This window comes from Mya arenaria, chromosome 11, assembly GCF_026914265.1.
Source record: "Mya arenaria isolate MELC-2E11 chromosome 11, ASM2691426v1".
Classification (NCBI taxonomy): Eukaryota; Metazoa; Mollusca; class Bivalvia; order Myida; family Myidae; genus Mya; species Mya arenaria.
This window is the reverse complement of record NC_069132.1, coordinates 3,361,767-3,377,763: the sequence shown is the minus strand read 5'-3', so window position 1 is coordinate 3,377,763 and position 15,997 is coordinate 3,361,767. Positions and strand designations below refer to the sequence as shown.

Below are 15,997 nucleotides of genomic sequence, written 5' to 3'. Positions count from 1 at the left end.
GTTGAGTACCATTGTATCAAGTCTCAATGCAATACCTCAAGCAGTTGCTGAGATATTAACCTATGTGTGCTTACATGCAAAACCGTAACAAGAATTTCTGAGTCAAATAATAAAGGGCAATTATTTGCATTAAATGCAAACTAGAGTTATCTAACTTGGTAAATTACTTGGTAAATTAAGTAGGTTGGATGGTTGAGTACCATTGTATCAAGTCTCAATGCAATACCTCAAGTAGTTGCTGAGATATTAACCTATGTGTGCTTGCACGCAAAACCTTAACCAGAATTTCTAAGTCAAATAATAAAGGCCTATTATTTGCATTAAATGCAAACTAGAGTTATCTTACTTGGTTAATTGAGTAGGTTGGATGGTTGAGTACCATTGTATCAAGTCTCAATGCAATACCTCAAGTAGTTGCTGAGATATTAACCTATGTGTGCTTGCACGCAAAACCTTAAGCAGAATTTCTAAGTCAAATAATAAAGGCCTATTATTGGCATTAAATGCAAAGTAGAGTTATCAAACTTGGTTAATTAAGTAGGTTAGATGGCTGAGTACCATTGTATAAAGTCTCAATGCAATACCTCAAGTAGTTGCTGAGATATTAACCTATGTGTGCTTGCACGCAAAACCTTAACCAAGGGGTGACGCCGACGCTTAGGTGAGTAGTATAGCTCTCCTTATTCTTATAGTCGAGCTAAAAACTATCTATAGGGTTTCTTTAGAAAGTAGTGATAACAGATTGTTTTAAAATAAAGTTATGTTTTGTTTTTGAAATGGTATGTAATGCGAAGGTTATAATCTCAAATGAATGTATGAAAAACATAGAGCTCCATAATGCAAGAACACATGTGCCAACCATTTTATATGCCCTTTTCGAGTTCTTGCTCTAGGATGTACAAAGCTTTGCCAAGTCAAATCACAATGATGTCAGAACTAAAAATAAATAAAATAAAACCCGCTAAAAACAACAAATGGACGACGAATGAGACACATGCAAGGACCAATTAACTCACGGTTGCAGTGGCCAGGGAGTCGATCTGTATGACATTTTCTGTGGTTTTTCTCATTGAGATTTTAAACTTGGTTATATCATTTGAGACCCACATGTTTGGAGGCTCAATTTTTGGAAGTTCTACAGGTTTTTGTCCTGAAATGCAGCCCAAGACCATCTTTTAGCTTAAGCCTATTCAGTAAACAATAGTTCAGTCCTGAATTTAGTTCAGCAAGTGTGGTGTAAATGTTGGAGGAAACCCACGTGTCCAGCTTGATGACCATCAACCAACCTCACATGCCAGGCTGGGAATCAAACCTTAGTGAGAGTGCTGACAGCTGCACTTACTGGACAACCAATTTATAAAAGATCAATCTTTACATAATCAATTTGCTTTTTCTTTAATACATATTTTCATGCCATAAACTACAACAGTGACCATTAAAAGTGATACAAATGAATTGGAGGATTTCAAGGAAAGGCAATAAACTGGAATTGACCTCTTGTTTACATGAGGACAACATTTTTACTTTTCCCCATTAGATCTAATCTGTAAGTCTGAAACAAAATGTCACTTTTATTCAAATCAATCAACCATTGGACCAGAAAAGCAAAGCGGGCTTAGGAGAAGCCTTATTTCCTACAAATGGCAAACATGAGCTAAGAAGGGATTGAAAATCAGTCTAAAACCACAATTGATAATTGTAAATAAACAGTCAAGCACTTCAATTCTTTATTATGTAATCTATATCAAAAGTTCAATGAATTCTTTAATCTCTAAGTATACGTAATTCCTGGTTCATGCATGTGCCATCTAGAAGACATTTTCCGGAAATAAATAAATCAGTTTGGTGATTGCAACACTTCATAGGGTTAAAGGCTGATCAAGTTCTATCAAAATTAGATGATTTAAAATTGAGAGTTAATTAAATGCATAATCTTAGATTCGATTTTCATTATTTTGCTGTATTTCCTAAAAAAAAAATATGGTAGACCATAAGTATATAAATGAATTTGATACTTAAACCTCAAATTATTTCCAAATGATAAAGCAAAGATTTGCTTTGATGTTGATTCATTTCTTAATACACTTGATACTATTAAATGCAGCTTGTTTTCTTTTATACCACTGAAGTTCAATCATTTTTATGAACTCTTGGTATTGACCACATCAACGAAAAATAATTAAAAAAGACCCAGACTAATTATTATAGTTGATTAAGAATTTAGATTTTAAATCCTTTTATAAATCAAATACCAGCTAGAGAATTAACAACATCATTTTCAGTACACTAAAGATAAAATTCAGATTCTGTCTTAAAGAAAATCGGTAGAATTATTCTTTCGTCTATATAACGACACGAAGGACAGTGATTTTGAAGCAGAAATTTGCAAGGACAGTCAAAGGGAGATCTGGCCCAAATTAAAGAGAAAAGTGATTTAGCCAAATTAGTCACTTATTTACTTTAAGCTTAAATTCATAAACAGTACTGTAGTTCATCATGGTCATCTTTTAAGTTTTACTATATTTCCTTTATTCTATAAATTTGTTAAAGCTGCACTCTCACAGATTGAACGTTTTGACCATTTTTTTTTATTTTGGAACGAGCCAATTTTTGCGAATATGCATGGAAACCAGTGATATAAGACTACTAACAAAAAATTAGATCGCAGATTTTCAAAAACTAATGTTTTATGCATTTTTCTTAAACCGTTAGTAACGGTCAAAGCCATAAAACATTGATTTTCAAACAGAGATATGCAAATATGCGATCTGACCTTTTGTCAGCAATCTTTTATCATTGGTTTGCGGGTATCTTTTACGCAAACATTTGCTCTTTCCAAGACAAAAAAATAAAAAAGTTGTAAAAACGGTAAATCTGTGAGAGTGCAGCTTTAAAACTTTATTTAATTTAAAAGACGCACATCTCTTAAAGACAAAATTCCGCAAATTATATCAAAACAAAAGATAGTGAACAAAACTTATAAGAAGAGTGTAAAGATCGTTCAAGATGGAGCCTTGGTCATGGGTGAGAGCTCAAAAAGATGCACATTACTTGGCCTCTCTAAACGGACACCAGTTCTTGTTTCTACTCTAGAAACAGACATAGTGATTTAAACCAGTTTAGCAGTTTTCAAATTAGAGCTTAACTTATTTACTTACCTTCTTCGCCCTGTGTCTGATCCTCAGTCTGTGGGGTATCAGTGGGTGGAGGTACTGGCCCATTCTGAACATGATTTACAGACTGTGGTGTCAACTGCTGCAAGGTACAGTTTGGTATATTCTGTGGCACCCCAGTGGGTAGGACCGGCTGTATGCTCATGGGCGGGACTGGTGTGCCCAGGGGTGGGGCGGGTGTGCCCAGGGGTGGGGCCTGGCCCATTGGGGGTGAAGGAGATTCTGTGGGAGGGCTGGTGCCATTCTTCTGAGCTGCCTGCATGGCCTGAAGTTGTTGATACTGCTGCTGTTGGTGTAGCAATTGCTGCTGGTAGACTTGCTGCATGTACTGCTGAAAATGTTGTTCCTGGAGCTGGGCGATCAGCTCCTCTTGCTGAAAAAACAAACATTCGGTTGTTAAAATGTCTTTTGAAACATAACAGATGTCTTAACTGTAGCAAATCAAGTATGCAATTGGACAGCAATTGAACTATGATAATGAATCTATTATTAAAGTGAGTTACAGGCTGTTGCATGTTCTACAGACACTGCTGTTGTAGCTGCTGCTACTACATCTGCTGCTTGTGCAGCTACTGAGCAATTAAATCAAACTCAATGTTTTCAGCTGTTCATAAGTGACTATACATTAATTGCTAGATTTTTATCCCCACATGAGTTTGCATAGATGTTTTAGGTTTTTGCCACAAAAAGAGTTGGATGTCTATCCTTTTTCCATAGCCTTCAATATTTCAGGTGTTTAGGTTAAGGCATTCCATATAAGTTGCTTTAATTATTGCATCAGAGGATGCACGTCCATGCTTATAATGATTGTTAGATGCAGTTAAAGGTGAACAGTTCCACATAACATCACATTTAATCTGCCATTATGCAGATTGAAATTTGAGAAGCATTCATTCTTTCTTTGAAATTAATCTGTGACAGTCAAAAGATTCAAGAAATGATACAGACTTTATATCTCATTTAGACTTTATATCTCATTTGAAACTACTGCTCAGGCCTAAACATGTTAGAACCACTAGGACTTTGTTACTGTTCTTACTCAGTGATTATTTCCATATGAAATTGTTACCTTGGAGACAATCACAAAATAATTGTTCTCATTATCAGATTTATGGTTTAATCAGAAATAGAGGTGCCCTGTAACCAAGATTTTTAACCAATATGGATCTGTTTTGTAAAGTAGCAGAGATATAGAAAAAGTACATTCCTCTAAAGATTGATATTTCATTAACAACATTAAGTGGTGTTTGTAACCTTGGCGAAATGCTAGTAACAATATTTCAGTATATGAGAAAAATAATTTGGAATAAGGAACATGAAAATGACATAAATTCCCCCAGGTGGATGCCGCAGGGAAATTTAGGCAGAATTATCTTTCTCAGTCTTAGAAACAATTATTGTACAGGCCTGATCAATGGATAGATATAATTTTTCAAAAGAATATTTTAGAGACTTTCTTGGAACAATTTCGAAGTTCGCCATACTATGATTAAACAGAACTGGTTTGAAAGGCTGCTTCCAAAATATGGAATACCGGTACAATCTTTTAGTATTGACCATTTTAAAGAATGACTTGAACAGATACAGACTTACCTTAAAAGATAACTGATACATACACACTATACGAGACTTAATATTATACAGGTATCTTAGAGTTTTAGCTAAAGGGTTATAGGACGTTGTTGCACACTGTCCTTAATTGGAAGCACCCTTCTGCCCGCATGGAGACCAGCATGTGCACAATTCTATCTTCATTAAATCAAATGCTTAAGACTGTCACATATTTCTTTTGTTTGCTTAAAAATAGTATGGCTATAAATACATACAAGCTGTACAAATGAGGTACATTTTTTTTGTAGATATTATAAGTAATGGGATTAGTAGGTGACTTGGGGCAAAGGAAACTTTATCGGCTGAGAGCGAAGCTCAAACTAAAATATGGTTTTCTGTGCCCTATGCATCCACGTAACGTATATATTACGTTAACATCCTGTTTACATCTTTAAATATTTCATTTATTCATCAGAATTGGAAGCGGAAAATAGATACCATTTTGGTACAATATATGTTTGGTGACCAAATATGGAAAAATATTGTTTGATCATTCCTGGAGCAATGGCGTTGCTTTATTTATGTTGGGGGCGTGATATAAACCCTTTTCTCCCTTAGCAACTTGTCCCACTTCTGCAGTACCCTGCCCTTTAAAACCTTAGAACTCTAGATTTCTGGAGCTACAGGCCACAAAGGAATATTGGCATATGATTTCATGTCACCCATTACCTTACAAGCACTAGTCACAAAACAGTGCTAATTGACTGTTAACTATACCCACAATAACAAGGCTATTATCGTGACAAAACATTTCAGCTTAGCATATGATAAATGGTTTCATAAACATTATCAAGTGATATATGTGCCTCTTTTGGGAATAAAAGAGAGCAAGTTGATGTTGAAGCCTATATCTGATGTGTTGTCTAAGGTGGAAATAAGCAATAGTTATGCTAGAGTTATCTAGCCCGCTATTGTGCAAAAGTTATGCAACAGTTAAGTAACCTTTTGTGTTGTCTAAAGGTATAATACAAGAAATATTTATGCTAGAGTTATGTAAACTGCTTTTGTGTTCATCCAAGGGTGTAATATAAGAAATATTTCAGCAAGAGTAATGAAACCTGCTTTTGTGCTGGTCCCAGGGTGTAATAGAAGAAATATTTCAGCAAGAGTAATGAAACCTGCTTTGGTGTCGGTCGAAATATATAATATTTAATCAAGAACCTCCCTCTGTGACGGTCTTAGGTTGGAATATTTAAGCAAGAACCTCCCTCTGTGATGGTCTTAGGTTGGAATATTTAAGCAAGAACCTCCCTCTGTGATGGTCTTAGGTTGGAATATTTAAGCAAGAACCATCCTTTGTGATGGTCTTAGGTTGGAATATTTAAGCAAGAACCATCCTTTGTGATGGTCTTAGGTTGGAATATTTAAGCAAGAACCTCCCTCTGTGATAGGTCTTAGGTTGGAATATTTAACCAAGAACCTCCCTCTGTGATGGTCTTAGGTTGGAATATTTAAGCAAGAACCTCCCTCTGTGATGGTCTTAGGTTGGAATATTTAACCAAGAACCTCCCTCTGTGATGGTCTTAGGTTGGAATGATTAAGCAAGAACCTCCCTCTGTGACGGTCTTAGGTTGGAATATTTAAGCAAGAACCTCCCTCTGTGACGGTCTTAGGTTGGAATATTTAAGCAAGAACCTCCCTCTGTGACGGTCTTAGGTTGGAATATTTAAGCAAGAACCTCCCTCTGTGATGGTCTTAGGTTGGAATATTTAAGCAAGAACCTCCCTCTGTGACGGTCTTAGGTTGGAATATTTAACCAAGAACCTCCCTCTGTGACGGTCTTAGGTTGGAATATTTAAGCAAGAACCTCCCTCTGTGACGGTCTTAGGTTGGAATATTTAAGCAAGAACCTCCCTCTGTGACGGTCTTAGGTTGGAATATTTAAGCAAGAACCTCCCTCTGTGACGGTCTTAGGTTGGAATATTTAAGCAAGAACCTCCCTCTGTGACGGTCTAAGGTTGGAATATTTAAGCAAGAACCTCCCTCTGTGGCGGTCTTAGGTTGGAATATTTAAGCAAGAGTTATTGCAGGAGTATACTGATTTTGTGTCTCAGGGATTTATATGAGAACTGATTTATGATAGTGAACATGTGTAATAGTTTCAGGGAAATATTTTCACTTTTTTGTACATTACTTTTTTCTACTTATCAACAATCAAATTGTACAATCACTTTTTATAATCATTATTTCTGTGCAGAAAGAATATCTTTTTTTCAAAGTAAGAGTTACATTTATGAGTTCAAACAAAGTTTACTTGAGACTAAGGTGTTCAAATAATTTGTAACACTGCAATTATTTAAATTGAAAAAAAGAAGATATAAAGAATTTTAAAAAACAACATGTTTGTGTGATTTTTTTCATACATTATAATATTTAACTAAAACTGTTGATCACACGATATTTTGACACACACACTTCGATAAGAGGGTTCCATAAAGTGTAAAATGCATTTTTTCCAGTGTATTGTGAGCAAAACCCATTAAAATGGAAAAACAACAATGTCAGGAATAATCCAGAACTCCCAGGCTGTTGTAAAATGGTCATTTACAAAACAAGATACACAACAATTATCTGGAAGGCATTAATGTTCAGAGGCTTGAATTACTGAATGCATAAAATATCATGCTAACAAAACATGACCATTAATCCATAAGTTAGCTATTTGTAATTCAACACAAACAATTCAAATGCAGCCCATACCCCGGAAAATTATTCAATTTACAGCAGGCTGTATTATTTATCAAACAAGGTGAATACAATTCAGGTTTAATGAGAAAATTGGAACATTAAGAAGAACAATTATTATATATAGGATTAACATAAGTGGTTGTCATTTAATACAGAATTTATTTTACAAGTTTCCTTTAAATGATAAACGTGCCATGGCGAGTTTTAATCAATTTAAGTTTAACACTAGCTAATATATATATATCAAAATTAGATAATACACTATATTGTGCTGGTAACATCATTTATGATAAAAAAACATCTTTCAACACCACTTGCTTAGAAACAGTCAAAAATAATCAACGTCAAACACAACTCAATACTTTGTAAATTAAATAAAAAGTAAAACGCAATAAAAATATACCTGTTTAGTATTTCCGGGGAACTGTTGCGCAGCGTACTGTCTAAACTGCTGTGCTGTCTGCTGATTGAGCGCTGCTCTGATCTGTTTCCTGTAAAACATGAGGGGGCAAAAATCAATACCCAGCTAACGTAACAGCCAATGGTACAGCCATGCAGCTGCTTAAGCATGACAATGGATAGTGTAGTATCGGAGACAAACCAATAATGTCACCCTGTTGTTTAACCTTATGTCAATAGTAAGTGGTTGAAACAGTTATGGGTTTTCTTTGAAACCTGTTAAAACGGGTCATACATGTCAATAAAAAGTACATCTGTTCTGCAAATCATGAATTGTTTGATTCTACAGGCATCTCGATGTGAAAACATATTTTTCAGTGCAGAAATATACACCCAAAAAACATTTCTTACTTGTCAGGGAAAACCAGATATTTGTGACATTTGCTTCTAGAAAAGTTGTGTCATTATATCTTCTTGAAATTAAACCCAGGGTCTGGTCTAAGTCATTTCCGAAGGTACCTAACTGGTCATATGATGTAATAACTTATCATATTGAAAATACATCATTGCCATTTGTTTTATGTAATTCAGATACTTGATATTGATTTTAAAAACTCTTGTTCTTAAATTCATTTCTTTAAATTTTACTATTGAAATTTTAGGATATCCACCTAAAAAATTACTTGTATTATGAATACTGGCTCAGACACCAATTTCTTAAATTATCTTAAAAGCAAATCTTGTTCCAATATCTTTACCTTAGAATAAAACCTACATTTACATCCAATGAAATAACAAATAGGAAATCATTAAATTCTAGGCTTAATCATTAAGAATTTCAACTTTTGCGCGTGTTTAAAGATCCGCCCACTGCCATTCATTTGATACACAATCCCTGTGACAGACTTTGAGCTGACAATTTGTCAGCCAATGAGGTTGTATTCTAAGTCAGTTGGATGACATGAATTAAATCTTAATGATTAAAAAGCTCGTTTTCTACACTCAATCCGGCCAGTCTTAATTATTAAGATTTTAATTCACACCATCAAACTATTACTTCTACATCTAACGAAAACAGCGTATAAATAGTTTTAATTGTAAGATGAAGCAGTTCCATTATCATAATTGCGGTATTACTTCATGAGGCCCAGATTAAATTTCTTTGCCAATTAACCTTTTTCAATATCAAACTATTGAAAGTTTACTCCTAGGGCCTCAATGTGATTGTCAGTGAATGGAACAATGCAGCTAATCAATAAGGACATCTTATCTTCTTTTAACAACATGTGATTTGTCTTAAAAAGTAAAAGGTTAAAGTGTCATTTCTTTTCGTGAAGTTACTAAAACATGACATTATAAATCAAAACATAGTTTATAATGATTTATACCAAAACTTAAATAGTGAGCTTGGCTTGGGCCTGTTATAAGGAATAAAGCTTTTTCAAGAAAGTGTGGCCAGATGTCAGTATTGATCACTAACTGGAATGGCATTGTTGTGTTGTATCAAAACCCTCTAACCAATATCAAGCTACAAACAAGTCTGCATCAAGTATCTGTTTCACTGCCCATGTGCATAATAATGTAAAGATTATAAGATGAATAGACAATCTTACTCTTTCTTTCCTGAGCAAAGTTCTGATGACGAGCCATTGAAATGTATATTGAGAATTATTTGGATTTCCAATACTGTTATTTATAGTTATAAAATTATGTGTTATGATATTATAATTGTGTTCTAGCTGTTCAACAATAAAAAAAGGATCAAAGCCAGGACACAAACAATACATTTTGTTTACAATACACAAATACAAGTATAAACAAAAGTTTTGCTTTAATATGTTCTGATTTGCAGTCAGGGCCCTATTTCAATAGGACATGGTAAACCATATGCTCAAAGACATCCAAAAAGTTACAGACAAAATCTATAGGATAAATGTTCTCATGATATTACTATTGAAACGCATTTTCATTCAATTTAGAAATTAAGCCCTACACTCCATTGAAACTGGTCTCTGGTGAGTACCTGTCTGAGCTTTTCTGATTTACACAAATAAATATTGAAAAGTTTGCTTAAATCTTAAAGATATAACTCCCAAACGATTTTGGAATCCTAGTTGAATATTGGATAAATTCAACTTTGAGCTAACTTTTAACCAGGCGGAAAAAGGCCTTTGATTGGTCAATGGAAAAGTCATCAGAAGGTGACCTATCTAGGTATCAACTTCAAATTCTCATGGAAACCGTATTGAGGATAGGATTTTAATCAGATCCATGGAATAACTAACCCAGAAGGAAAATTTATTATTTCGGAAAACAAGAGAGAACAAGAGCTGCCACAGAGACAGCACGCTCGACTATTCCGCCTCTTTTCAGTGTAAGGATTGAAAAGTTTAAGCGAAACATGGATCACTGTAAAATTAAATTAGATTTCAATGCAATACATGATGTATTTGCTACGATATTAACATAAATGTTGTTACATGCAAAATTTTAACCAGAAATAAATGGCCATTATTTGCAAAATACAGTTATCTAACCTGGTTATTTAAGTAGGTTGGGTCGTGAGTACCATTGTATAAAGTCTCATTGCAATACATGAAGTAGTTGCTGAGATATTAACCTATGTGTGCTAACATGCAAAACCTTAACCAGAACTTCCAAGTCAAATTATAAAGGCCTATTATTTGCATTAAATTCAAATTAGTGTTATCTAACTTCAATAATTTAGTAGGTTAGATAGTTGGGAATGCATATCTTAAGTTTCAATGCAATACATGATGTATTTACTGAGATTATGACTTAAAGGTGCTTACATGCAAAACCTTAACCAAGGTGTGACGCCGACACTTGGGTGAGTAGTATAGCTCTCCTTATTCTTCCAATAGTCCAGCTAAAAACTACAATATTTTTTAAAAGAATGGTGTTCTTAGGCCCAAAAAAAAGTTCTTGTTTCTGGTCACCCGACCGACCATACTTTTTCTGCCCCGACCATACTTTTTTCTGCCCCAAATCAATTTTTTTAGACCGGTGTCCCGGGAGAACAGTACTGGATATGAAAAATAAACCATGCTATCCGACAAGGATATTTAAACAGGGCTTTTAATGGACCCTACCTCTCGTGAGATATCGTAAATGAACCAAAGTTCACAAGTAAGTGGCACCTTTGACCCGAGAGAATTTCAGTGCAAGAGTCGTTTGTCCTGAATCTGAAGATCAATGGGGCTGCAAACCATGTGCTGAATGTTTGTTAATTCAATTTAAGTGTCTTTTAGTAAACACATGTCAATAGCAATTAACGCCCGAAGTGACAAGTGAACAACCCTGTCCATTATCAGCAGTCAAACTCAATGTTGTGAATAACTCCGCCATTATGTAAATGGATACCTTTGGCAGTTTTAGCTAACTACGAACAACAATGTTTCTATATCAACACTTGAAATGTTATTTAATTCAATTTCACCTATTAGCGCAAAATAAAAGATAAATCTTGGAAGTTTGTAAATGCTTAAAAAAATGAAACACTTTTCGTCTAGCTCTCCTGCGCATGCACATGGTACAAAAAGCGCGGGAAACAGGTGCTTTTACATTTACTTCCTGTCAATTTTAATGAAAGTGAAAGGAGAACTATTTGACGTAAGTCCTGGTCTATCTACAGTTAAGTTCTATTACATAACATGTTTATTGCTCTGCAAATTTTACAAAGGAACAATAAAGGGATATTGGCATTAGGACCGCTGAATGTTTTTGTTTACTTCCGGAGGAATCCTAAGGTTAAAATGAAACTGAAAGTAAAAGCGAGAAAAATGTTGGATTTTGACAAGGATGCATCGGATTACATAACAAATAATATATGCATCGTTTTTAACTTAACACTTACCGGTACAACTTCGATAACATTGAAATAAATCGCCAGTCTTCCTAACAGATCGCTACGAACTTCTAACATATTATAGTGGCCAGTACAGGATGATATTTTTAGTAACAAAAGGTATTTCCCCGCTATTTATAGGTTCTACATCGTAGTATTTTGAACTAGATGATTTATATTGCTGTTTATTAAATAAATAAAATTGGATATTTTTACAACAAACAAGTCTTAATTCATTTGATCCTACTCAAGGGAGCTTACAGTACTGTGCTAATGTTTGCAGACAATACATTCAAAATTCCGATCCAAAGGTTTATTAAAAAAAAATCAAAAAAAAATCCCTACCTACAAACCCTTAGGATTTTGAGGCCTGTGACCAGAAACAAGAGCTTGGGGGGGGGGGGGGGGGGGGGGGGGGGGGGGGGGGGGCTTAGAAAGATTTCAATATCTTTTTTGTAACTTTTTTTAATTTAAGCAACCAATATCTTTATTAGCGCTGTTGATGTATGTTTGACAAGAATTTTTTATTAGTTTTCCAGTGTAATTTATCCCCATCAGAAAAAGTTTTTGGCTGACTGCCAACAACTAGAACCACAGCATCATGGCTAAGACCAGGCCGTCACTAGATTCCAGGGTTCCTGCTGGCGATCCCCATTGTCGCCATTTGCAACAAAATCGCAAAAGTGGCGACAACTTTTTAAATTTGGCGAATTTATGGCAAAAACAAATTATTTGAAAATATTTTCCTAAAATGACATACATGTAAGCGGCCTGCATGATATTCGATTCTGACACTGTCATAAATCAAGCGCATCTGCTGATGTGACAGCAAATCCGATAATTAGGGCAAGCAGTCACAACCCAGTCAACACCTCGCTAATCATTGCAGAATTTTATTGCTTTCACGGATTAACAATGACATCCTTTAACTGTTATGTCTCTTATTAGCAAACAATTTTAATATTTAGCTCAACAGCTTTGTTGTTGCATAATTAACGCGTTAATTTTAAAAATGCATATCATAGAATTTTAGATTGTCAGAAAGTCACATGATATGCAAATTTCGTAATAACGTTAACGCGCTAAAAATAGATTTGCTTTCGATTTTGTCGCAAATTGTAATTGCTCTAAATGCAGCATTCTAAAGGATCAAAAAGTGTCAAAAAGATTAACAGAAGTCATTGGGTATGCTTACAAATAAATAGAACTACACCCCATTTGATAAGGCTTCCAATAAGTTGGAGTAAATAGTAGACGAATTTCTATTAGGTAAGTATGGCCCTAGTTTGACAATGTATATTTCTTTGAGTTTCAATTTATTTGAAATTTATCTCAGAATTTCATAATTGTATTTTTTAATTCTATGACACTATTGTATGCAGGCCTTAGCCTTAGCATTAGCCTGAACTCAACATATTGATGTTTATGTCACATTTTTTGCAATATTTTCATTTTTTGTTATTTATATACTTGTCCATATATTTTGTCAATAGAATAACAATTTACAAATATCTTGTGCTTCATGTACAACAAAATATTATGTTTTTGCACGACAATGTGCTAAATAAATTTAAGGCTCTTAAAATGCTTAAACCCCATGAGCTTCAGCGCCCTTCGCCCCCTTGCCCCCACTAGGCCCCCTCAACCCCCCGCGAAAAAGTGGCGACAACTTTTTAGACACCAGGGGGAACCCTGGAATCAGATTCTGCTTTTTGTTCAAAATACACTTAAGCAGGAAAATTTCTTTGAAAGAGCCCCAGACCCATTTGCCTTTAATCAAAAGATGATCCTGTAACAAATTGGAACCCACTACAAAAGACGAAAAGCATAAAATGAAAGGAGATACTACTTCACACAATAAAATAATCATAAATAGTGGAAAATACACTGGTAAGGTGTATAACCAAATGCAAAAAAAAACCATTTGAATCCTTTTGTCAGAAGTTTTATGGAGCAAACACATAAAGGCTTTTAAAAGTATGAGGCAAGAATATGGGCTGTCCATGTTAACATGATTCTGGTGACCAAATGTCAAGTCATTTCAAAATCGCTTCATCTGAGGTCATTTCAAAATCACTTTATCGGATGTAGAGTTATGGTCTTGATATAAAAATTGTCTTAAAAAAAATAATTGGTTGAATAGTTGCCAGAAAAAAAAGCACTTGTCCTCTAAGTAAGGCTTTCTGATGGGCATATGTCGCAAAGAAAATCATTAAGCTGTTGTTTCAACACCCTGTCATTGACAATTACGAGATATCCCTGTTTAGCATACGCTAATTGATCTCCAAATAGCATGGCCATGGTATCCTGATCATAGCGGACCTCATTTTTTGCTATTGGATATTTTCTAAATACGAAAATACAAGCGTCCCAGGATCCTGATCATAACGGACCTCTTTTTTCGCTATTGAAATTTTCTAAATACGAAATTACAAGCGTCCCAGGATCCTGATCACAGCAGACCTCTTTTTTCGCTATTGAAATTTTCTAAATACGAAATTACAAGCGTCCCAGGATCCTGATCACAGCAGACCTCTTTTTTCGCTATTGGATATTTTCTAAATACGAAAATACAAGCATCCCAGGAACATGATCATAACAGACCTCTTTTTTCTCTATTGGATATTTTCTAAATACGAAAATACAAGCATCCCAGGAACCTGATCATAACGCAATACAATTTCAAGAATTGAGGATACAGATTTTCAAAAGCAGTTGCCCAGGTGCCATTGTAGTAAATATTTGTACCAAGATGAAAGTTCAAAGTCCTTCCATCAGTTCCCCCTTGCAACTACCACATCTTCGTAGATAATCATCTTTTTTTTGGGGGGGGGGTGGGGGGTTCATTAACTATACAATGCATCCAACAATGACGAGAAGGGACAACTTACTCCTGTTCCTGCTGGCGTTGTTTCTCCAGCTGGAGTTGTCTCTGGGCCTCGTCCTCCAGGGCTTTTCTCTCACTCTCCTCCTGCTCACGACGCCGAGCTTCCTCCTCCTCTTGTCTGGAAAACAACATGTAAATATAATAATATAGTTAGAGTTTAAAGTAAAAACTTAACAATAAGTCTTTAAATTGCTCTTTTTCTTTTTTAAACAAATTAACATCCGATTCTGATTGCGTGGCAAATATTACAGTGGTAATGAATACCCCGGAAATGGCACCTGGACACTGGTATGGTTAAAAAATGGCAGGTGCACAACAACCTATGCGGACCAACATCTCTATTGTTGAGTGAAGGTGAATTATTTTTGAAGCTTCATATGACATAAGATCTTTGGGATGCAATGTGACATGACAAACACAACTCCAATATAGCGCCTTGATATATCTATGCGACGGTATAATGAAACAGGCCTCACTTTTTCCTCTCCTTCTCGATGCGTTCAGCCTTCTGAGCCTGGAGAAAGGGAGTAAACTGTGGGCAGAGTCTCTCCAGCATGCTGACAAACTCCTTCATAGCTGTATCCCTTGTCATGTCACCGAGCGACACCCACATCTGTCTGCAGTGGAAACAAGGGGCATTTATAACTCAACATATGGCTCAGACTAAGTTGTGGACCTTGCTGTATTGGTTTGTAATGTCATGTTAATGTGTGCACATGTGTCATGTTTCATACGAATATTGCTTAATTTGCATGCATATCAATATGAAGTTTTCAAGACAATGATATATTTTAAAACATAATATATAACTATGATAAAAAGAGAGATTGCTTGTCTTGTTCTCAGTCAAACAAGAGGCATATTTACTGGCATATCTCAACAATTAATAAAGCTATAGATATTGGCCTTATTATTCAATGGTGTTTTGTCTCTGCAAACATGTGAACTAATATCTTTCAAGTTTTTAGTTTCGAACAACCTTAAAAAATACTACAAGATGACAACAACACCAATGCTATCACAATATCCTTACTATTTTGTAAAAACAACAGACAAGCTAAGAAAGACAATATTGAAACATGTTCAATATTCTATCACAGTTTTTACTCATTCTCAGAACAAGTTAATTCTTTCTTCTGGTCAAAAAGTCTTTTAATTTCATGTTTAACTTCAAAGTTGCAAACAAGTTAAAAAACAGAATAGAGAGATGTAATACTTTCTATCATTTCCGACCACATCTAGGAAGCCGACATCCGGAGACACACCGGGTGTGTATTTCCCGTGAACCACCTGCTTTGTAAGGGCCACTATCCGCAGTTTATCCCGGTAGGAGAGGTGCAGTCCCTTCCCATCTTGATCTAGGGAAAATAA

General features: G+C 35.2%; 1 protein-coding gene across 1 annotated transcript in view; it reads right to left on the bottom strand.

Annotated features, from left to right (window-relative positions):
• Nucleotides 1-15,997, bottom strand: part of LOC128208923 (Golgi resident protein GCP60-like) — a 32,258-nt gene that overhangs the window by 12,034 nt on the left and 4,227 nt on the right. Inside the window, exons 2-6 of the mRNA XM_052912642.1 lie at nucleotides 15,843-15,984; nucleotides 15,103-15,243; nucleotides 14,631-14,744; nucleotides 7,876-7,963; nucleotides 3,159-3,546 (exon numbers count right to left, since the gene is read on the bottom strand). Coding sequence (XP_052768602.1) covers nucleotides 3,159-3,546; nucleotides 7,876-7,963; nucleotides 14,631-14,744; nucleotides 15,103-15,243; nucleotides 15,843-15,984 — 873 coding nt within the window. The remainder of the gene's footprint in view (nucleotides 1-3,158; nucleotides 3,547-7,875; nucleotides 7,964-14,630; nucleotides 14,745-15,102; nucleotides 15,244-15,842; nucleotides 15,985-15,997) is intronic.